The sequence below is a fragment of the Fundulus heteroclitus genome, unplaced genomic scaffold, assembly GCF_011125445.2.
Source record: "Fundulus heteroclitus isolate FHET01 unplaced genomic scaffold, MU-UCD_Fhet_4.1 scaffold_54, whole genome shotgun sequence".
NCBI classification, from domain to species: domain Eukaryota; kingdom Metazoa; phylum Chordata; class Actinopteri; order Cyprinodontiformes; family Fundulidae; genus Fundulus; species Fundulus heteroclitus.
In genome coordinates this window covers 2,178,027-2,201,290 of record NW_023396967.1, presented here as the reverse complement: position 1 = coordinate 2,201,290, position 23,264 = coordinate 2,178,027, and the positions used below count along the sequence as shown (strand labels likewise).

The window sequence follows — 23,264 nt, the reverse complement described above, 5'->3', positions numbered from 1 at the left end:
TTTCAGCCCAGACCCCTCATTCCTCTTCCTCCTTCTTAAAAAACACATTACAGGCTGTATTTTGTGCGTTTTCCCAATGTTGTCTATCCCTTGCGCACAGCGCACAACTGAAAAGAAAAATTGTTTCCACCCATAACAAAGGTTATGAACTGTAACAGTCTAAAAGAGCAGAACCAGAACAGAAGGGAAAAATCAGCAACTGGATCATGTGTAATGACGCAGCGTAACAACCCCAGCCTGCTTCAAGTGCCGTAGAAAACAGGAAAAATGTCTGAGCACAGGGATGCTTGATGAAACTCAGCCATAGTGACAAATGGCGTAATTAAACTACAATGATAAATTAACCCGTAGAATAATGGTAATCAGGCATTTCATGAGTTGCGTGAATCTGATTATTCAGATTGTCTCTTTACAGTCAACTGTAATATCATTAAAGTCAGAAAAAACAAAGGAAAAGTCTGTTTTGTGGAACGTCTGCTGGCAAACCAACCGTGTTTCCCCTTTTCAAACTATTAACTGTAATGTTGTGTCTGAGAAAAGAGAATAGCAGACGCTTTCTATTCCCAAAAACGGTTTCGTGTGGCCTGGGTGTCTGGATAAACAATTAAATAATGTGGAAGTTGCGTGTTTGTGGCTATAAATTATTTTATAGGCGATAGGTCCGGATTATTTCTTTCTTCTATCAATTCAAAGATGTTCATTTGAACACAGAGGGTCCTTTCTCCTTCCCCTCACCTTGTATCTTCTCCATAGTGAACTTACAAATGTGCAACTTACAAATAAACTTACCTTCAGCTATAATTATTTGACCACCCAATTTTTTTTAATTTTTTTTTTTTATCAGGCCCGGCTGAAAAGCAATTTCTGGCTTCGCCACTGGCTCAGAACCCATCTGTTTAGCAGTGTTTCTGTTGTAGATTTAGCCTCTAAAGGAGCTATAACTCCCATAAAATCTCTACTTTTTCTTTTACATTTGAAGAACGCCTAGATCAGTTTATCTGCATTTCTCAGGGATTGCGGCAAAGTTAATGAGTCAACACAACTGACTGTTACCTGTTGCTACATGCTCATTTAATGAGCAAATGCTTCAAGACAGGTTGTTACAATCAGCTTGGTTTCTTTTAAAAACTTTTTGAATAACACAGTGAACTTGACTGCATTGTTTGATAAGGAGAATCAAACTGGAATGCGTTGACTTTGGATCTGTCTGTATGATGGGATTGACTTTTTCCTGTGGAGTACGTTGACACATGTTTTATTTTTGAATGAACACTTCACAAATAATTTGAATTTAACGGCTGGCTCTAAAACATGTGGCAGGAAGTACACAAGGGCAATAAAAAAGAGGCAGTAGTGGCTGATGGGTAATGAACTGAACTTCAAGTGGGGCCTCAAATCAAACTCAGACAAGGACCCCCCCCCCCCTAAAAATAATAAAATAAAAAATCTTGGGCTGGCTCTGCTTTGAACGTAAAAACCTGCAACAGGTGTAAAATATGAAATTGCAGAATATGCTATTTATGTAGACATCTTTTACATGCCTGGATTTGTTAGGGTTTCCTGGGAGGAGCTCTGCGGTCAGAAGACTTTTTTTTTTTTTTGGGAGTTCCTCGTCTACCTCCAGTCTATTTAAAACAGTGCAAACATTTAGTAGCCAAGTCACTCAAAGGTGGAAATACTAAAAAAAAAAAACAAACAAAAAACAAAAAACATAATGATACTCGAGCACCATAGTTAAACACGGTGCAGCAAAGCCTAATTAGGAGGCGATACGTGTGCAGCTGTAACGCTCTCACCTGCTCGCGTGCGGCCGAAAGGGAGGCGGAGCCAGGCCGCCGACGGCTGCTGGCCTCAACCTGTAGACCTGTACGGGGAGCGAGCAGAGGAGCGCGGCGGCGGCGGAGGGAGGGGAAGCCACCGTTCAACCCATCACCACAGCCGGAAAAATTATTTCTCGGGATTAATCGAACCAGTCGAGCACAATTGTGGGGTCCTTCCTGAGCGGCTTTCCTCCCCCCCCCCTCCTGCGGGCTAAATGACAACCGCCTGCGTCGCCGAGGGGAGCAGTGCGCGTTTAATGGCGTTTGGGAAGTCTTCGCGGCTCTCTCCGGGTAGAAGAGGAGACATTACGCCGCGAGTTAGCTAACGTTAGCTCGCTAACAAGGTCAGTTTGAAATATGGACTCTGTTGCTGTGGTTTTGGTGTTGCTGTGCGGGGTGTCGTTTTGCTTCCGTGCGCTCGGCGGAGCCGTCTGCGGGATTTAGCGGGGACTCTGGTCTGCTGACAGGACGCACAAAAGGCTGCATTTGTCACGGATATACTATGTTTGCGTTAGCTTGTTAGTTAGCCCCCCCCCCTCCTCCTCCTCCTTCTTCTTCTCCCCCAACCAAATTCTCTGCTCGGTTCGCTCCTTTATCCGACTTGGGTGTTTTAAAAGTAAGCTGCTTCACATTAACGCCGCCCGGTCCAGGCTGCTGCTGGTGGTGTTTTTTGAAGGAGGCGTTTGTTCAGGTCGGCAGCGCAGCCTGACCTGGATAGAAACGGGGAGCCGCGGTGTTTTGTGACCCAGCTCTCTGTGTGTGTCTGTGCTGAATGCCCCACGGCGGCGAGTCGCTGCTCGTTTCCGCCTAGAATAAAGCAGGTGCATCCCTGCGCGGAGCGTTGCAGGGCGAGCTCGCGCGGAGCCGCTTCACAGACTCGGCTTATTTTAGTCTTTGCGCAGTTTTCGCTGTAGTTGGCCCGACTTATCGAGAGTCTCCCCCCTTTCCTCCTCCTCCCCCCCCCCCTCTGGTGTAGGCTGAGAAGCGATTTATCAAGGTTGAACGTCGTAGGCGGCGTTGTGATTTACAAAGGCCTCCTCCTCCTCCTCCTTCACCCGAGTCCTCTCGAAGCGGGGCCCAGGAGCTAGTGCCTAGTTTCTGAAGCTAACGCTAGTTTTATCACATTATCCGCAGTTTTCCAAGCCAAAAATCGCAATTCCTGCAACATTTGATCGCGTTAGCAGTGGCGGAGGGCGTGTTTTTGTTGCCTTTTTTTCTCGCTAGAAACGATATATATATATATTTTTTTTCTTCTTCTTCTTTGCTCCTCCTAATCGCAGGGACAGTGTCGCTGGAAGGATTGATTAGTTGGATTTATAATTGACACGAAAGGATTATGAGCCAGCGGCCACACAGACATGAAAAAAAGGCCTCCCACTCAGTCCCCGAGACACGCGAGACATCTAATCCTGACATCCGGTCTTGTTGAGGCAGCTTGTATCTGTCGGTTATCTTTAAATCTCTTTCTCAAGTTTTTCTATATTGTCTCCAGTGGAATATTATCTAATTATCTGAATGAATGCTCTTATTCTTGTATAGTAAATGTCTGTTCTGGAAGTTGTTTAGTGCCTCCTCAAAGCTGATGTTTTTTTATCATCATCATCATCATCATAGTAGCACTTGTCACTAAGGCCATCTCTCCTAAGAGGTTGTTGTAAATCAGGGGTGTCCAAAGTGCGGCCCGGGGGCCGTTTGTGGCCCCTGGACGGATTCTGTGCGGCCCCCAATGGCAATTCAAGAAAGGTTTGGCCCTCCAGCACAGATGGTTGATCTGATGCAGATAAGGGCTTTACTTAGAGCAAATTTAATACAGAAAAGTTACCATCTTAAAATGGTACAACACAACGTAATTGTCTTTTAATAACCTCGCTTTTTACATTCTCTTTAATTACATAGTAAACAGGACCACATATACTCAATGACTTTTACTCAAATGCAGACTTTGATGCACCAGAATCTGCTTTAAAATGTTCTAAATTACAGCAAGTGTCATTAAAGAAAGACTGACTTAATTTCTGTTTTATTGCAGAGAATACACTTCTGTTTCACAATTTCTGTCAGTTTTATTCTTTTTTTTTTTTTAATTGAAGCACAAAATGATTTACCAACTGGACGGCCATATTTCAATAAGGCAACCCCCTTAAAACCCTTTCAAGTTTTTATGATTTCCACATCCTTTTTCTAAAGAAAAGCTGACTAGTTTGTTTGATAATATTGCTAGGCTTAGTAATTTTAGTTTTTTTTTTTTTTGTATATTTTTTTGCCCCCTTGAATACTTTTTGGCCCCCGGTACAAAAACTTTGGACATCCCTGTTGTAAACGATGTCAAGATCACGTGTGTAGGTTGGAAACGAAGGCTGCGATGAAAACTGTGAAAACATGACAAAATCACAGCCGCTCATTTAGAGAAAATGGCTACTTTGATTACCGTAAATGTTTACCAAACAACCTTTGATGCCCTAATAGCTGAATAATATCAGTTATTTGACTACTTGTAACTCGGGTTCTCAAAAAGAATCTATATTTTGTCAGAATCGATACTAGAAGAATGAATTATTCGGCGAAAGTAGTTATATGGGCTGACCCGTTCACATTTGCTTAAATTATGGCACAGCTTCCATCAGCAGCGCTGCGACCACACAGACGGCCCTCTCCTCCCTGTAGCCGCTCACCTGACCAAAACAACGAGCTGCTGCTGGAAGTATAAACTCTAGCATGGCATCAAAAACAACCAAAAAAAAAACACATTTATACTGTGTGTCATCTTTTCAACTGTTCTGCCAAACAGCGAAGTGACATTGTTAAATCATATATTGTTCTAAGGAAGGGCTTTCTCCTACTGTCTGTTTTTTTTCTCTAATTAATCAAGTCAAGATAATGCAATTTATATATTTTCTCAACAAGTAAGAACCTTGTGCCTTAAAAATGGTTGCAGCAGTGTCAAAATTGGTATGGAGCGCTTTATAGTATCTGTATCCAGTTAGAAATTTTTGTATCAGGTGACTACGCTACCTGTAACAGTCCCTTTTTTTTATTATTTTTTTTTATTTAGGCAAAGCCAGCTGTACAATCACTAATCAAGCGACTGGCGCATACATGACATCTGCAGGCTAGATGATCAGAACATATCTACTATCAGTCAAACCAGGGGTTGGAATGAGATAACTACAGTCTCGAAGCATCACAGTATTTAGTAGGGATTACAGCATATCTACGAACCCCCTCCTTTTTTCTTATAATTACAATGCCACCCCTCTTTTTTTTTTTTTTTCTTCCGTGGGCATCAGCATCGTTACAAAAAAATATACATCTTGAGTGGGGATCAAGCGACGATGGTGTCCCTCCAACTGATTAAATATATTGTTGGCATGCAGAACTTGAATGCATAATGCTTCAAGTATAATATTGTAGCAAAAATTGCATCCATTACAGTTGGGATTGTACAGACGCTGATTGTTCGATGATAATTACGATACATTGTGCAGCTCTCATGTTAATACAGAAGTGTTACTCGATTATGTATAACATGATCTAATAGGGTTTTATTTGGGGGGGAAAAAGGCAACAGTTGTTATCGCCCCTGCAGAGCTTATTAATTATTGCTGTTACAATATATAAGTTATGATGTAAAAAAAAAAAAAAAAAACATTTATTTGCTTATATACATGCACAAGTTTCAAATAAACCCCTGCACTTTGCTTGCCAACTGTAAAAACACTGTTGCCTTAAAGAATGATTGGTGGCAGTCCTTTTAGTTTCTTTCCAGAAAAGGGAGTGTTTCCAAATAGCCTAATTTACCCTTTTTTTGGGGGGGGGGGGGGGGGTGTTGTAACACTTCTTTAGTTAGCTAACCGGCAGCAATATGTGGGGGAGGAGAGAGGCATCACTTTATGTTCCACACTCCTGGAGAAAACAGTTTATTTTGGCACTTCTACTTTAGATAACGTTAAACTGCAGAAAATGTATGATGGAAAACGTCAGCGGTTTCATAGCTACCTTCCCATCTATAATCCTTTGTATACCTTGATATGGGTCACCGACGCATACCAGCTTCGTAGCTTTGCTGCCTTTGACTCTGTATCATTGTGTTTTGCTATTTTTATTTTGATTTCACCAATCAGGCATATCTGGCCATTTTAAACCAGGCATTTGGGGAAAGAGGCCCCTTGGGCTTTTATATGCTGTCCGGCTCTCTTTCAGGTCACTTTTACTTACTAGCATGAATATATATAGTTAGATACTGTAAGAAGCAGAAATGCACAGTAAACTTCAATGTGTTCAGTAATGGCTAATTTTGTGAAAATGCATATGGAGTAGTGTCTTTCCTCCTGTAAATATCCAGCAGATTTGACGTACAGTGCTGAGATTTCTAAGTGTACAGTAGTCTGTGTAAAGGGAGCTGCTCTGAAATCCCCATGCCGAGTTCTGTTTTCAGTCAGCAAAGGCAGATCTTCTGTTTTCTCCCCACATATTTCATTACTTTGTTGAACAGAGTGGAGGGTAACACAAGGGAAACATCCAACTGCAAAGCAACCTTGTCTCGTGGATATGTTTGTTATTCAGCTCATGCTCTATCTAGAGGCTGCTGCATGTGCTACGTCAATTCAATTGGCCCTGAGTGCCACTGTGCATCAGAGGCCTAATTATTTTTGATGGTTTTCGAGTTTTAACTACTGTTGAACTGCGGAGTGCATGGACGGTTGTAAAATGTTTTTGTGCCCCCAGTAGTACAGGCCTCCGGGTGCAAATCACCCACACTAAAGTCCATATCTTTGCGCAGCTTACCAAACGTATAGCATAAAGGCCTGACACAAAAACAGCCGTTTCCGTTTAACACACCGTTCTGAAATGAATGAGCAGCATTGCGCTTTAGCACAAACTCAACAAACCCGTCGCCTGTAGAGTCTCTGTTTGACTCTGTTTATTAAAATGTTTTGAGTGTTTTACTAAAAGCCTTGTATGTACTTGGCTTGGAATTTGCTTGCAATCGTTTGACCCGATTGAACACATTGTTGTACAATTGAATAGGAGTCTCAGGGTATAACTTGATGTAGAAATATGAGTTTAGGGCAACACAATATTACAACCAACACTAAAAAAATTAAACACTAATTGCTTTTTTTAATGGTAATGAAAAGAACAACTTTTCTGCTAATAAATTAACTTATTAATATTATAGATATGATTTATATTAACTGGTTAGTCAGGTTATTTGCTTGGCTCAGTCTATTTGCAATGAGCTGCTTGGCAAACATCCTGTTCATAGCAGAACAGTAATTTACTTTTAAGAGGGATGTGTGGACCTCAATTACTCTCTAAATAACAACTGGCTTCTGTTTTCTGGACCAGAAATATTTCCAAATGGAAGTATGTCTTTCTTAAGTGACAGAAAACTGTAGTTGTCTGTCTTCAGCCAGCTGACTGGCAGTGAACAGCAACAGGTGGGGGGAGGTTTCAGAAAGCCTGCAACCTCTGCATCCATTTTGAATCGCCGCTCCCTCATGAATAGTCTCCACACCACCTCATAATAATAGCTGTGCTGATATAGACTCTTTTCTCTCGGTTACTACTTTTTTTTTCCTTTTTTTTTCTTAGTTACTCTTTCCTCTCGCTGGGAAAACAGTATGGGGGCGGGGGTGAGGGTCCTCCATTTCAACAAAAAACGTAAAGTGGAAAGATCTTCGGTCGTCTTTGGTTGTTTTATACCCCTCCTCCACTGACAGCATGTCTTAATATAGGAGGCAGATCCCCCCCCCCCCCCCAACAAAACTCAAGAGACATCCCCGGTTTTCATTACAGAAATCTGGTCACTTATCTCAAATGGATGTTTGGTTTGAGAGCAACATAGAAGGGTCAATAATGCTCTTGAACGTGCATCAACGCAGCTATGAACCTCCCAGATCACATTAGCTAACGCTAGCTTTTATTAGCTTGACAAGAACCCCCCTTCGAGCAGCACTACGCAACGCTCCGCTTTGGGAATGCATCCAGGGAAAGAAACGACACACCAACACACTCGTACGCGCGTGTACCGCCGCCAACTGTCCACCATTTTGCTAAAAAAACAATCCCGGTGAGGACCCTATGTATTTATAAACAACTAATTCTAAGCTATGAGAACGCTTTCATTTTTAATGTGATATTATACTTTGCCTGTGTATGTATGTATCTATAAAAGCAATACTTGATTTTTGCTAAATAAATGCCTAATTAGCTGCACTCTGTCCCTTTAAGCTTCTTAATCTGATGTGCTTTCAGTGAACAGATTGAAGTTTTTTCCCAGGAACTCTCAGGCTTTAACAAGGGCAGATATCCTGAATGGATTTGGCTACACGTGAAAGGAGAGTTTAGGGATTTTGAAGCGGCATTGTTGAACACAATGGCAGTCAGCACCAATACGCAGCTTCACCTAGAAATCCAGCTGTTTTCAGCTTTAATCCATGTAAACAGCTTTTTCTGTTAAATGCTGCATAGAGGCACTTTAAAATGGCTGTATCTGATTAGACATTACTCCCTTTCATACTCACAAACTGAGCAGATTCAAACTTAGGCCATGTTCAGGGATGCTTAAAAGACCAGATGTGTTTTTTTTTTTTCTTTTCCCCTTCCACTCCTTTTCGCCACATGTGGCAACAACCGGAGGTCGTGTAGTGTTTTGTCTGAATTAAATGTAGCTTATGTGCACAGCCTATTTTCATGTTAATGCTTTTGTTTTACATTTAGAGCACAAATGACTGCATGAATCATGCATCATTTTATGCCTTTTGTCCCTCTGCCTGCATGTTCTGCACTATTAAGGAAACAGTCACTTAGTTTTCTCACACTCTTGCAAGAGAATGGATCCTTTTTTCTTTTTTGACTACGAATAGAGTAAGCCCTGAACTGTCTGATATAAAAGATACAAATCTCAGATGAGGTTCATGTCTCAGCTTGGTCAACGGGCTGGAAGAGTTGGGACTCACTGTTCCTTTTTGTTTTTGTGAATAGATGGCAAATGCTACAAAACCACTTTGTCTGTGAGTTGTTTTGGTTTTTGATCTATTTATTTAGTACATACAGAGTACATGCATATTATGCTGCCATGCACTTTGATGAGCTGTTGGGTTTCTGTTGGGGCTGGACGATAATTCAACAATGATATATATCGATCGATAGACGTATATCAATGATAGAAAAAAGGGTCAATGAAAAGTTCAATAAAATAAAAACAGTTTCTCTTCCTTATCCGTTTTAGTCATGTAGGTTAATATTACAGTCACTACATCATGGCAACCAATCACTTACACAGACCCAGAAACTAAGCTCCGCCCCCTTCAAAGAGTTCAGACAGCACATGTTTTTTTTTTTTTTTTTTTTTTTTTTTAACTTGTGGTTTTGGTAAAAAGTTGGTGGATTAAAGGGTTGAGTTTGAATTCAGTGTTTGTGTGTTCTGTATCTAAAAATAGGTTGATAAGCAACAGGATAAAATGGTCAGGGCTGCACTTACATGTTTTGAATTTGTTGATAATCATCAATATCGATTAACATCATTTCTATTTTAGCGATATGTTTTTTTGCCTATATCGTCCAGCCCTAGTTTCTGTATTGTTTGGCCTTTATAACCTTTGCCAGGTACTCGGTACAGTCTTCCATAATTGCAACGATCAGCCAGAGATGGTTGGCTGTAGGGTTAGGGTTGAGAATAATTTGGTGGCGTTCATGTTTAAGAAAAATGTACAATCGTTTTAGCTTTCTCAGAGAAATTAACAAGAAATTGCAAGGATGTAAACAAAACGACAAAATCAGCCTGACACTTGGATTTATATCCTGTTTCTTTGGACGCAGGCATTTTCTTTCTGTATTGACCCCACTTTTTCATGAAAGGTAATTATAAGCATTGATAGCCTACCCTAAAGTGTATATGGCTTCTGGTATAAGGAAACAATGAGTTTGAAATATTGCAGTTTAATAACCATTGGATTTGAGATACTGAGGGAAAAAATAAATAAATAAAAAAAAAAAAAAATTATTTATATATATATATATATATATATATATATATATATATATATATATATATATATATATATATATATATATATATATATATATTAAAAAAAATGCTGTTTTTTGGTGGTTTAAACTCATGGACCTAAAGTGAATGGAGGGTTTGTTTTGTGTCCTGTTGAGAGGTAATCATAGCTCTTAAACTCTGAGTCAAATTAACCAAATCAGTCAATTTCAGAGTTGTACAGAATATTCTGATTACATTTTTTTTTTTATTCTCAAATTTGTCCAGTTTGATTTGTACTTTAGGGGATTTTAGAGCAAAGACATTAAGTGCATCACTTGATGTCACAGTCTTTTGCCAAGGCAGACATTGGGATTCTAGGCGAATGGCTGACCCTCCTCTGCCCATTTGAGTGCTACAGGATTAAAGCTGGCAAGGTCAGAGCAGTAAGACTTTAATTCCAAGCCCGAGGTTTGCCTAATTAAAACTACAGCTGAAGGGAAAAATGAAACGGAGGAAGAAAAAAAAAAAACCTTGACACAGCTGCAGCTAAGGAGGACTGCTGTAGCTAAAAATTACTTGCAAAATGTGTATGCGGTTTTAGCAAATAATTGCGAATTTTGTGGCCCATTTCTGTTTTTTTTTTTTTTTTTAGAAAGCTTTGACCTGCTGAATTAAAGGCAACGTGAATGCGATCGCATTTCAAGCTGCTTTTAGCGTTTGTATTTGTGGCAAGTGTGGCTAGCATTACGGAAACTGCTCTGTGTGGTTATTTTAGAGCACTGGTGCCAAACTCTTTTAGATGTATTCACTTTTAACACCGTAATAAAATAATTAGGTCTTTAGCTGGACTCTGTGGAACTTGACTACATGCTGAGTAGGTAGGTTAGCCGTTTGATTCAGCCGTTTTACACTAGTGTCCATAGTCACAAAGATTGAGTCCTCTCAAAGAGCTCCTGTCTTAGTCTAAATATTCCCACCTAGGAGTCTTGGCTTAAGTGATTCAGATAGCTGCTGAGAGCGACTCTGAGCACGGCAAATGACAGAAGTTATTATCTTAGTGTTGAGGTGTGGTTGAACCCATCGCTAGGTGAGACGCTGTCCTTTAAGAGCTGTGATTGGTTGATAGATGGTAAAAGAAAAAAACATCCACACAAATGCGTTCCCATTGATCAAGTAAGAGAAATTAGGCTGAATTAAGAAATGTCATGGTGACACAGCATCAAAATGTTTTCAATCACCTTATTGAGATCCTCATTTGATCTGCTTATTTTTATGTTTACTCACCAGTCAATTTGCTACCTTTTTATAATTAATGTTGATGCTCACCTGTCAGCATATTACTGGGACTGCCTGCTTGGATAAAGCGGCTGTTTTTGGCAAAATGACTGACTTGAAATGGAGGAAAAAAGTTAAAGAAAAAAAACAACAACAATGTAGGTCCTTGTATCTAAAGATTTCCAAAATGCTGCCAACATTTCTGTATTCAACAGGTTCCATAACAAAGGTTTAAAGGGCAAAAGGATGGACCAGATTGACTTTGCTGTACCTTGTTCTCACTTCCTGTTTTCTGCTTCATCTTCTTTGCAGCTAGTATGAGTACAGATATGCAGACAATAGTTTCTTAATAAATGACTCCATATATCTCTGCTTCCTCTGACTTAATTTTTAAAACACAGACTGTTTATCAGGAAAATGGCTAACTTTGAGACTTCATTACTTACTGTAACCAGATTCACAGGTTGATGTTGTGTTCAACTCAACCTGCAAACACTGACAATAGCAGTGAGTAATGTTTCTAACCTGACTAATTGCTATTGCTACAAAAAATCTGCATAAGGTCTTCCAAGAAACTGCTTTGTTTTAATATATTTTTTTACCATAAAATTAGTTTTTAATCTGCTCTAGAGATTTCCTTCGAAGTGTTATTGTGGGATGTAGTTATACAAATAATCCTTTGACCTAGATTCTTGTTCACTGCTTTAATCAATACAACAATACAGTGCTTTGTGCTGGAACAAAAACAGTTTCCAATTAAGATCATTATTGGCAGGTTTTTGTGGGGGGGAACTGTGAATGTCTTTCCCTGGGTCATGTAATTGTTTAATAACGCTTTTCTCTGGTTGCATTTTGAGAAAATCGACATTGTCTTTTTAAAGAAGCTTTTGTTTTTAGGTTATATGAATCCTCCTCAGTCCTTCACAACAGCGTAGAGTTGTCGCATTGTCAGATCATCCAAAAGGATGTTATAGCATTGCATCATGCCCTGTTCTATCATCATACATATGAAGCTGTTTGCAAAATATGGTATGCAGCTTAACTGTTAACATTTTAAATGAACAGATTAAGATGCAAGTAAGGAATTGCATTTATGTTTGAGCTGATTGCTTTATGTGCACATGCAGCTTCCTCCTTTTGTTTACACTTTTTTTTTTGTGTGTGTGTGCATCTCTCGTAGCGCGGCTGACATGGACGTCTGACAGGCTGTCAAAGATATCTTCATGGATCACGGAAGACGACAAAGAGAAAGTGCTGCATTTGTGAGCATAGCCAATCACTAGAGATTCTGACCCATAAGCATATCATTGAAGTGACTTCAGTGCATGTGGCCTTCTCAGTCGTTCACAGACATCTGCTGTGCAGCCCAAAGGCCTATTGAAATGCACTATATACTAAGAGACATGAGCTGCGGGGACGCAGGGAGGTGCAGGTTTCCTTGGTGCAGGACTCTCCCTGTAGTAATATGGCTTCTGGCAACCCTGGCCCAGGGCGCCATGCCAGATCAACAAGAAACACTGGTGGACATGATATCAGTGGAGCTAGAGGCCTCTATGCAGTCCTCTGTGATGTCTGAGCTCCAGGCGGCAGCAGCTTCAGTTGGTGAAGGGCCATCTACAGCTGTCCCAGAGTCTCCTGCGAGGAATGGGGGAGTGCACACAAACATCCCTGATTCCTCAGCAATCGTAGGCCAGGTGTTCCAATTGAAGGTCCCCCCTGGACCCGACCATCCAAGCTGCAACGTCCATGTAAGTAAACCTAAATCTGAACCTCTCACAAAAAGGTAAAGTTCCTGATGTAAATCTAGGATTTAGTTAAAATATCTAATAGGCTAGAAAAATAATCACATGAGTTAATGAAGCAGTTTGCATTGTCTTTTAATTATTATTTCAGCTTAAAGGAGCAACAAGTAAGAGATTTACTGTAAAATTAACCTAAATTATTCTCATGTGTGAGCTGGGATGGGAGTAACTTTCCCTATAAACAATCGGTCCTCTCCATCGACAACATCTTGGTCACAATTTTCTCCTTTCAAAATTAGAGGTACGATGCAGAACTACTTTGGTGCAGGTGTCACCCTTGCTTACTTCCTGGTTCCTGAGCCAATCATATGAGAGTTCCCAGGGTTGCCCAAACAGAGCTCAGCCTTTGGTATTTTATGTTTGCAAAAGAGCAGCAGCTTGCTGACATTGAAGTCGGGTAGAGAAGCAGACCAGGGGTTCTGATTTGGAACGTTGGCCTGTCATGATTACTTATTGCTCCTTTAAAAAGCTCATATAGATGCAGTTCTGCAAATTGCAGTATTTTTTAAAAATGTTGAAATACTCAACTCCAAAGTGAAAGGCATATATCATCGACACAGGGATTTATATTTTAGGTGTTTCTGTTTTAAAGATTGTTGTTTACAGGTTAGGAAAATCCAAACTTCAGTTTCACAGAAAATTTTAATATTACATAAGACCAATAAAAGGGCTGTTTTTTTTTAAAAGAGTCAACATACTAGGAAAAAAAAGGAAACTTAAAGTGCACTGAAGTCTCCTTGTAGATGTCTGTGCTGACTTGGGACTTTTGAAAATAGAGGACTAGCACCAGTGGATGTCTTAAGTCCACAAATCACTGACTGAAAACTTTACACTGGACTCTAAAGTCTGTTGGAGCCTCTATGCTCTTCCTCCCGATTGGTTGGAGTGGCTTTATTAAGGAATTAAACAATTCTGGCCCCAGTCCTAAATACTTCTATGTGTTGTGGTTGTTAAAGTACCGACTGCTGCCACAGTCTCTGCCCTCCTCAAACTGTTTAGAAAGATTTTTTTCACATGCTCCTGTTACTCCTGTTTGTGCACTTTTTTTCTGATGCAACTTTCCATCAAAATGCCTGGATACAACTTTCTGAACAGCCAGCTTCTTTTGCTGTGACCTTTTAGGGGGTTAACCTTGTGGAAGGTGTTGGTGCCTGTTGGCTTGATAAATGCGAAGTCAGCTTGTCTTGTACATGATTGTGTGGGCCTGAATATGGCCATAATATATGGTTTCTTTATTGAAAAGCCTTTTTGATTGGTCTCATACAATATTTTGATTTGCTGACAAACTGAATTCTGGGTTTTCAAATGATCAGGAAATGTAGCACTGTTTGTGATGAATCTATGTAGTAGAAATTGAGTTTTATTAAGGTGCAAATATATCCGTAAACATCATCCTTCAGACATGAATTTAGAAGTAGGTGAAATGGCAATCCATTCTCTGGAGACAATAAAACGGTTGTAAGGTTTGAAAGGGACTGAACCAATAGTTCAACTGAATTATGGTTCAAGAAGTTAATAAAGTGAGTATTTGAAGATGTCTGCATGTCAAAAATAATGCTTTCCTTCCTCTTCTACCTTCTCTGTGTGTTTATTGTTGACACATTGGCTAGAGTTTTCTGTCATCATAAAAACATGTAATGCACTATATAGCATTTATCCCATCATTTCTGATCACTGTATCACTGCTCATTGAAGGCGACTGTGTTGCAATTTGTTCCAGTCAGATTTATGAGTGACATGAGATTATTATTGGCCTGAGTGGTGATACAGAATGATATCCTGTCACAGCGTAATAACTCAAAATGATGAGCGATGACTCACACAGTTATTATGAATAGGGGCTCACTCCGCTTCCTGTTCATCCTTGGCAAGATTTGATAAACTGAAAGGGATGGAAGGAGTGCGGCTGTGGCAGATGATGGGGTTCCTTTTGCCCTACATATTTCAATTTTACATTCATTTTAATTCAGTGTGGTTTATCAACGTTCCCTTTCATCGGGTGATGACTCGGTATGAAACGGCAGACAGAATTAAATAGTTTATGCTAATTTATTCAGTACATTTCATATGAAACATCCATCTCATAGTTATTGTATCATACACAGTTTTTTCACGTTGTATCAGTTTTGTTCTTTAGGAATTGAACAACCAAATTAATGCTTTTAACAAAACGGTTTCTGGGGGGGGGGGGGGGGGGGGGGGGTTCCGTCTTTTCTACAGTTTATATAAAATTTTATTGAAAAGTTAATTAGGTCCTTTTTGACACATCTGTATCGGTCAGGGCAGTCAAAAGTAGCCGGTCAACGGCGGCAAATCGCCGTCTATAGCAGCTCCTGCCGCCGCCTACTTTTCCCCGATTATACATCCCAAAAATCACTTTAGCATCTGTCTCCACTGAGAGCAACATTAACGAGTGATTGGGTTCCTTGTTCCAACCGAGATGCTACTTTTCCGATCAAAACACAGACCGGTGTTATGCCGAAAAGTGCAATAAAACCGTGAGAGCCGACGTGAGTTTTGAAACTGCAAAGCTTTTTAAGCGGAAGATAAAACGTGCACAGCACCGCGTTCATAGACCAGTGTGATGCATTCACGAGCGTCAGAAAGCTATGGTGCATTCAGGAGCATGGGACATTTCAAACTTACAAGGAAAGAGGCATAAAACAGAATAGAACTTAACTTATACAATAATGTATTTATCCAGAAACAGCGTGGGCTTTCTTACAATACTGAATTCTCTATAATTGTATTTCTGATATTTTTTGATTACGCACATCTGTTAGCTTTTTATTCTAAAAAATCTATAATATTACATATAATATAATATTACAGCAGCAAATTATCGAAGTTTTTCAGGGGATGCATTTTGTGTTCGTCTCTAGAATCCTCGTAGATGATGTGATATCATGTGTGTGATGAGTGCAAGTGAAATTAAACTGAGATAAGAGATTTCGAAAAGAGCGATATGACTTAAATAAATTCGACATGTAAATTCAATTTCAAATTCCAACCCTGTATTTTTATCATAAAAATTTGACTTGGTTCGTGAAGAAATGTTACGATCGTTTTTAGAACAGAACTGTGAATAATAATATTAAGATGAATAGACCTCACCTAATCTGATCTGTTTTATGTGGTGCTAGTAATTCAAATTAAACTAATTTTATGCAAATGGAGATTACCTTACCTTGTTAAAACATGATGATAACATCATATGAAAAAATAATGTTTTAAGAATAATAATAAAAAAAAACAAAGATTGTTTTTGAAGAATTGATCATTCACTTTTTTTGCCTTTTATTCAATTTAAAACATGCACTCTGACTCTATTCTTTAAATAATCACCTGTCTTGAAAGCTTCCAAAATACATCAGGGAGACTCTATTTTTCAAAATTCTCCCCTCCGGGGCTCGGGCACCGGCATAAGTGCACCCTGCTACCTGATGGTGCGTGGCCTGCGACTGTAAAAAAAGTTTGACTGCCCTGATCGGTCCTATAAGGAAAATTGGGCTGTTAATAGACATTGTTTATCTCCATCTTTGTGCCATTTGTTTGTCTCATTACGGTGAAGAGATTGGCCGTATGACATTTGTTTGGCCATGTGACTGTGAAGGAAATGTTCTGTTATCAGGAATAACAGCATGATTTATTATATCGATTATCGATTTATTATACATTTATTATTATATCTAATTTTTATATCTGTGCATCCCAACGTGAATCACATTATATTCACATATATATTCACGTGTATATATATCACAATATATTCACGTATAATTACACACAGGCAGATATATTCCAAGCCTTTGTTTAATTCTGATAATTTTCTGTTCATATTTACTTTTCCCTTAGCATCCTCAATTGATAAACACATTGCCTCTGAAACTGATGTAGATTTGTGTGCAAAAAAAAGTTCCCTGTCTGACCCATGAATCGTTTGGCATATGAGCCGCCCCAGCGTGTGAGCAAATGTTTCCAAATGTGGCGGCTGGAAACAAATCATAAATTGATGACCATGTTTATCGTTTTTGGGGCCTCAGCCACAACAGTTGCTGCACGAATGAACAAACGGCTGTAAAACGAGTTTTCCTCTAGACTTTAAAGTGACAGCGCCACAACAGAGTACTAATGGCACAAAAACCTGAGAACAAATTCAAACAAATTTCTCTGAAAATGTTTGTCTGAATTGACTTATTTTCAAAAACAAAAAAAAAAAATCATCTTTGACTGTCCCTAGGATAGGAATTTGTATGACATAAAAACTTAATTTGTACACAGCTATTTATTTTGAACAAAACTTGAGCAGGATTACAAGGAAAGCAAACATGTTAAAGAGGTAAAGTCCTTACAAATGTTCTAGGTTCAACCTTTTCTGTATAAAAATGTTCCCTCATTCCATTAATCCATTGTCATTCATAACTACTTCATTGATATAAAAGGGATTAAACATGTGGTGAAGGCTACTAGTGACTCACATTTTAGTACTGACTTGTCTCAGGTGACCCATGCTGTATAAAATGCTAATAAAATGCTTTCTCCTTTCTCTAAGCTCACTGAGATGGGAAAAGAGACCTTACCCGCCTGGCTATACTGGGACAGAGAGAGCTGCACTCTGAGAGGATTGGCTCTGGAACAAGATAAAGGTGGATATCATATCTTGGTGTCAGGGGAGCAGACAACTGAAGGGACAAGTAGCAAAGTGTATCCCAGTACAGTCTTCACCATTGAAGTGTACCCAGAAGAACGGGCCGACACTGAGCCGGCTCTGCTCACGCTACAGTCCGATATCGGTGGCCTGCAGCCTTTCACCTGTGGCTCGGAGGAGCCCGTCACGGTCCTTACCGTCATACTGGATGCTGATTTGACAAAGATGGTTGCTGAACAGAGGGTCAACTTGTTAGGACTGATGAGGAAGTTTTCACATGTGCCTCTGGAGCACATGAGAGTGGTCCCTGTTGTGAACAATCGCTTATTTGACATGTCTGCTTTCATGGCTGGACCAGGAAATGCAAAGAAAGTGGTGGAGAATGGAGCCCTGCTGTCATGGAAAGTCGGTTGTGCCCTTGATCAGGCCAGCATCCCTGACATTAGCAGCGTGCAGTCCTCAGCAAAAGACGGGACAATGTCAGTCCGGTTGGGCTACCCAGTGGTTGGCTGGCATATTGTCAACAAAAAGCCCCACGTAGTGAAAAGGATCAGACGGCAGTTGTACAACACCCCCACTCCGGTGCCATCCCTGCTTCCGCCCACTATCAATCAAGAGCCTTTTTCTCGTGTTGTTCCTACCCCAACTTCACCCTCTATTGCCCCAGCAACAGACAACTCTTCTCCCCCTGTCCGAGGCCCTTTGCCTTTACCAGTGAAGCCCACATTGAGGGTCCGAGATCAGATAGCTCATACACCTGCCATTGGACTTCCTCAACCAACCAGAGTGTTGGGAACTACGAGTACCATTCCGATCATGCCTACCATGACCAGGCCTACAATTCTGGGGCCCACTGCTTCGCCTACGCCGCCAGGCACCACCAAAAGACCAAAAACCCCAAAGAAGCCCAAGAAACCCAAGAGCTCCACCCCTGCTCCCCGAGAGCCAAAGTCCACCACTCCGAAACCACCCACATTTACCACTCCTCTTTCTCTGGCCCCAGATTTGAATCAAAACCCAGCAATTCGCAACCCCATTGATCAGGTCACGGCATGGGTCGGCACATACTTCGAGGTCAAAATTGCTCCTGATGCGTTTTATGACAGAGAGGACGGTACCACAGACAAGTTGCGCCTGACTCTAAAGAAGACCCCCAAGGATGCTGTGAGTGAAACCTCGTGGATCCAGTTCAACAGCAGCATCCAGCTTTTGTACGGCCTTCCAGACGAGGCACATGCGGGCAATCATGAGTACTTCATGCTGGCCACCGACAAGGGTGGGAAAAGCGTCATGGATGCATTCGAGGTTCGAGTCAACCCCTGGACTAACAACGACAAACCGTCAGTGGTGTTTGCGGCTCGTTTTCGCGGCGATCCCAAAGAGTTGAGCGAAAATGTCCACAAAAAGATTCTTCTGACTAAAAAACTGGCTTATGCCCTAGGGGACCGGAACACCAGCACAGTGACCCTGAGGAGCATCACCAAAGGATCCATCGTGGTCGAATGGACCAACAACAGCCTTCAGCAGAATTCTTGTCCAAAAGAACAGATCACTGCCCTGAGCAAGAAAATCTCAGATCACCAAGGAACACCTTCGCCAGCCTTCACCAAGGCCATGCTGCCTGAGTTTATACCCATAAACATCTCTGTTCGAGGAGCCAATAAATGTCAGAGCTACACATTCATTCCACCGGGAGAGGTGCTAATGCCTGACCTTCCTACAGCCACACCTTCCCCTGGGACAAGTCAGAGCAGCAGCGATGACGTCTACCTGCACACAGTCATCCCAGCTGTGGTAGTGGCAGCCCTGTTGCTTATAGCTGGGATCATTGCCATGGTCTGCTACCGCAAGAAGCGCAAAGGAAAAATGACAATAGAGGAGCAGGCCACCTTTATAAAGAAGGGGGTTCCTATAATATTCGCTGATGAACTGGATGATTCCAAGTCCCCACCGTCCTCCAGCATCCCCCTTATCCTGCAAGAGGAAAAGCCCCCACTTCCTCCTCCTGAGTACCCCAACATGGCCGGCCCCCACAGTACCCTGCTCAACCAGGACCTGCTGGAGGAGTATTCAGTCTATCAGGATGACGATCCCAATGCTCCACCTTATCAACCCCCACCCCCGTTTACCGTTCCCATCGAGGGAAAAGGCTCGCGCCCCAAGAACATGACATCCTACAGGTCACCCCCTCCCTACGTACCTCCCTAACGCACAGCTGAGCTCTCCGTTCGAACAGCTGGTCCACTTTGGGGATGCTTCTCAGCAACTGCAACAGGAGTACTTTTACTTGTGTCCAATGAACTGGCTTTGACTTTATAGAAGAGCAAGCAACAGCATATATTAGACCATCATGAATAAAACGTTCTGCTACTGTCGCTGGACAAATGGATGGAGAACAGTTTGTCGTTTCTTTTCCTGTACTTCAGATCTGCTTTTGACTTCTTGCATCTTATTTCTTTGTCCGTTTTTTCTTGCCAAGAAGAGTCGGTTTTATCTCCAATGATCTTCTATTTCTATTGTATAGAAAATAATAAAGCAGCAGGAAAAACTGAGGTCCTTTGGGACTTTTGTGCAGATGTCACCATGACAGCAGACTCGAGGCTCTCCCTCCTGATGTTAATCTTTGAGTTCTAAATCATTCTTATCTGCCCTTCAGCTAGGTTTAGTAAGACTTTGCACTTGTTTCTTGAGGGGATGAAAAGTAAAATGGGAGATTAAACGCACGACACATTCACACACAAATTGATTTGTTTATCAGATATCAATCGTCCCTGTTCTTTTACTTTGCTCCCTCTGGATAACATGCAATCTGTGCACTTATGCAAATTCTTGGTAAACCTTGCACTATGTGTCTTGACCAGAATTGAGACGGTTTAGTGTTGTGACGAATAAGAAGGTACAAGAATTTTTGGATCCTTGAACTCGCCATATGACAGAGATTCCTCCGGTACTTGACCACAAGGGACGCAACATTGATCATGCCTGTGGTAGATGTAGCTTAAATGATTTCTTTTTTTTTTTTTTTTTTCCTCTCTTTAATGTGTGCCACTAAAGCTGCCGGTGAGATGACTGGGTTTGCTGTTGCCAAGGTGATGTCTCTGGTCACAGTGCAAATCTTATGGGGTTGCTACAACAATAACAAAGGGGCCATCGGAACGCTGTTCTTCACAGCAGGCAGAAAATCTGTCAGTAAGTTGGACCCATTGTCATTTATTCCATTTTTTTTTTTTTTTTTTTTTTTTTAATAGCTGTGAGGGGTAGTGGGCATAGAATACCATAATACCACTGCTCTGCCTCTAGGGATGGCACGACTCGTGTGGTGCCTGTTGTCGGTTCAGGTGAGGCATGGGGATGTATATATTTGTGTGCCTGTGAAATAAAACTCCATAATGTTGATGTTTTATCAGTAAACCTAGTTGGGTACCGGCGGGGTATGAGTGGGGAAATTATTATTTTTTTTTTATTGTACGTCTTGATTTCTGATCACTTAAAAAAATATATATAACTTTATAGTTTGAGGGTAGAAAAGATTGTTTACGTGCCCGCCACATTAAAAAAAAAAAAAAGAATAAAAATAAAGCATCTTAACGTGATGGGGATCAAAGAAACCACAACATGTGAATTATGTACACTTCATATCATCATTAGAAAAATGGTTAAAAATCTAATGTTTTTACTGAGTTTTTGATACAGTCTTAAACTTGTTTTATGAAAATATATTAATAAAATGTAATACTATTTGTAAAACCTGTGTATTGACTCCTTTTATTCAAAGAACATGTATTAAAAAAAGTTTCTATTAAGCTGATGAAAATGCAGGTGTAGCTCGATGCAATAGAATGTGAAAGTCACCACCAGGTTGCTGGCCCGTTGAGCTCAATGGCATTATTAAAGTAGGTATTTGTACTTTTGGCAGTATTAGAAAATGAAACTGCTATTTTTTATTTTTTTTTATAAAGCTTGTTGAGCAGAGAGAAATGTTAGTGCCTGACAGGCTGAGTTTGGACACAGTGGACCAGCACCAGGAGGTGAGATTGTGACCCATATCGTCATCCTCTAGGGAAACTTTTCACTGTACCGCCACTCGGCTTCCAGGCTCTGGAACCTTGATTTGCAAGAGTTCTAACAGGAGAACTTTGAACCACAATCTATTGTTTCCTCCTTAGCCGAGGTAAGGAATTCAACAGTTGCAGCTATTTTGAGGTGGCTCTTGAACATCTGACTACAGCCACAGAGAAATGACCGTTTTTTTTTTTTTTTTTTTTTTTTAAATCTCTGCAAAACTCTTTTAATAGGTTTTACTTCACAGTCCTCTGAAGCCTCCTATTTTCTTTGTTCAGTGTGCACATTTTTTTCTTCCACCTAACTTTCCAATTATAAGTGGATAAAACACTTGTTTAACTTAGGACGTTTATGTTGGTTGTGTCCTCTGGACAAACTGACGAGGTGTGAGCCATAAAACATTTCTGTAATAAAAGCTAAACTATGTAATGTGATTTTTTTTTTTTTTTTTTTTTTTTTTTTTTTTTTTTTTTTTTTTTTAAGAATATGAAATTTGGGCCGTTATCCTTACAAAAGCTTGAAATGTATCACTATATATGTGATTCACATTTAGTTGTACTTTTTGGTCACTTTGCTGTTTTGAAATGTAGTCTTTATGTGCTTTTTAAGGACAATGTCAGAAATATTTCCTAACTGAGATCAGGGCTAAACTACAAGGTAACAGCTTAACTAGCAGGTACTTTTTTTTTTTAGTAAACTAAATGTGCTATGTGTTTTGTTTTCATCATATTCCTGCTAGAATTGGCTTTAATAGTTGGCAGGGTTTGATTTGGCTGAAACCTGAGTGCCGCTCTCATTGTGGTGATAAAATCCATAAGCGGCAGCTGCTGTGAAACTTGATATTTCAGGAGAAGCGTTCCCTATTGGGCCGTGTTACTCTCTTTGACTCTGTTCCTGTGTCTCTGGAGCAATCTCAATACCAAAGGCATTATAATTTTATTAATGTAGCACAGTGCAATAATGATTCGAAGTGCTTGACATAAAATATGTATACTACCAACATGTCTTGGTGCATACAGCAGGAAAGTGCTAACATCTTGACCTAGATTCGTTTTTTTACATGAATTTTTGATGTCAAAGTTCAGAAACTACATGTTTTAGAACCCATCTATACTCATTTAATATTCTATTTGTATAGAGTTTAGTTATATGTAAACCGCTTTTAACACTTAATCAGAAAGTGAGCATAAAAATGTTGACTTGTAGACTGACATCAAATTGGTTTATGAAAAAAATATCTTTTTATGTTCTGTTTTTATGCTTGAGTCATAAAAATGATAACCATAGACATCTTCCTTGAGAATTACATTCTTAAAAATCTGCCGCAAGCATTTCTGATTTCCATGGTGTTGGTCAGGTTCCTTCACGTTATCTGTAAATTGATTGGCCATTGTAAATTAAGATTAGACATAGACTTATTTGACAAATTATTTTGCCCCCTTACATATTTTTTCTGTTTTGTCACACATTTGTCAGACCATCAATTGTTAATATCAAATATTGCCAAAGTGGATACAGATTGATTTAATTTATGTATAGAAGGCTGTGTTGAAACCCGCCTGACCCTGGGTAAAATAGCAATTTTCCCCTATACAAATAGTAAGTTTTTCATCTCTGGGGGAGAAGCTTTAGCCTTCTTTTCTTAGCAAAACTGCTTAAATTCA

At 40.2% G+C, this 23,264-nt stretch overlaps 1 protein-coding gene across 1 annotated transcript; it reads left to right on the top strand.

Moving 5' to 3' along the window:
• The first annotated feature begins 1,774 nt into the window (after positions 1 to 1,774).
• On the top strand, positions 1,775 to 21,285 carry LOC105926111 (dystroglycan). The gene is made up of 3 exons (XM_036132753.1): positions 1,775 to 2,164; positions 12,269 to 12,836; positions 17,443 to 21,285. Exons 2-3 carry the CDS (start codon positions 12,414 to 12,416, stop codon positions 19,744 to 19,746), a joined length of 2,727 nt encoding a protein of 908 aa, XP_035988646.1. The 5' UTR covers positions 1,775 to 2,164; positions 12,269 to 12,413; the 3' UTR covers positions 19,747 to 21,285.
• The last annotated feature ends 1,979 nt before the right edge of the window (positions 21,286 to 23,264 follow it).

Coding starts and splice junctions, on each gene's coding strand:
- LOC105926111 (XM_036132753.1), top strand. CDS start 12,414: ATGTGGCCTTCTCAGTCGTTCACAGACATCTGCTGTGCAGCCCAAAGG. Junction 12,837..17,442: donor ATCCAAGCTGCAACGTCCAT/GTAAGTAAACCT, acceptor CCTTTCTCTAAG/CTCACTGAGATGGGAAAAGA.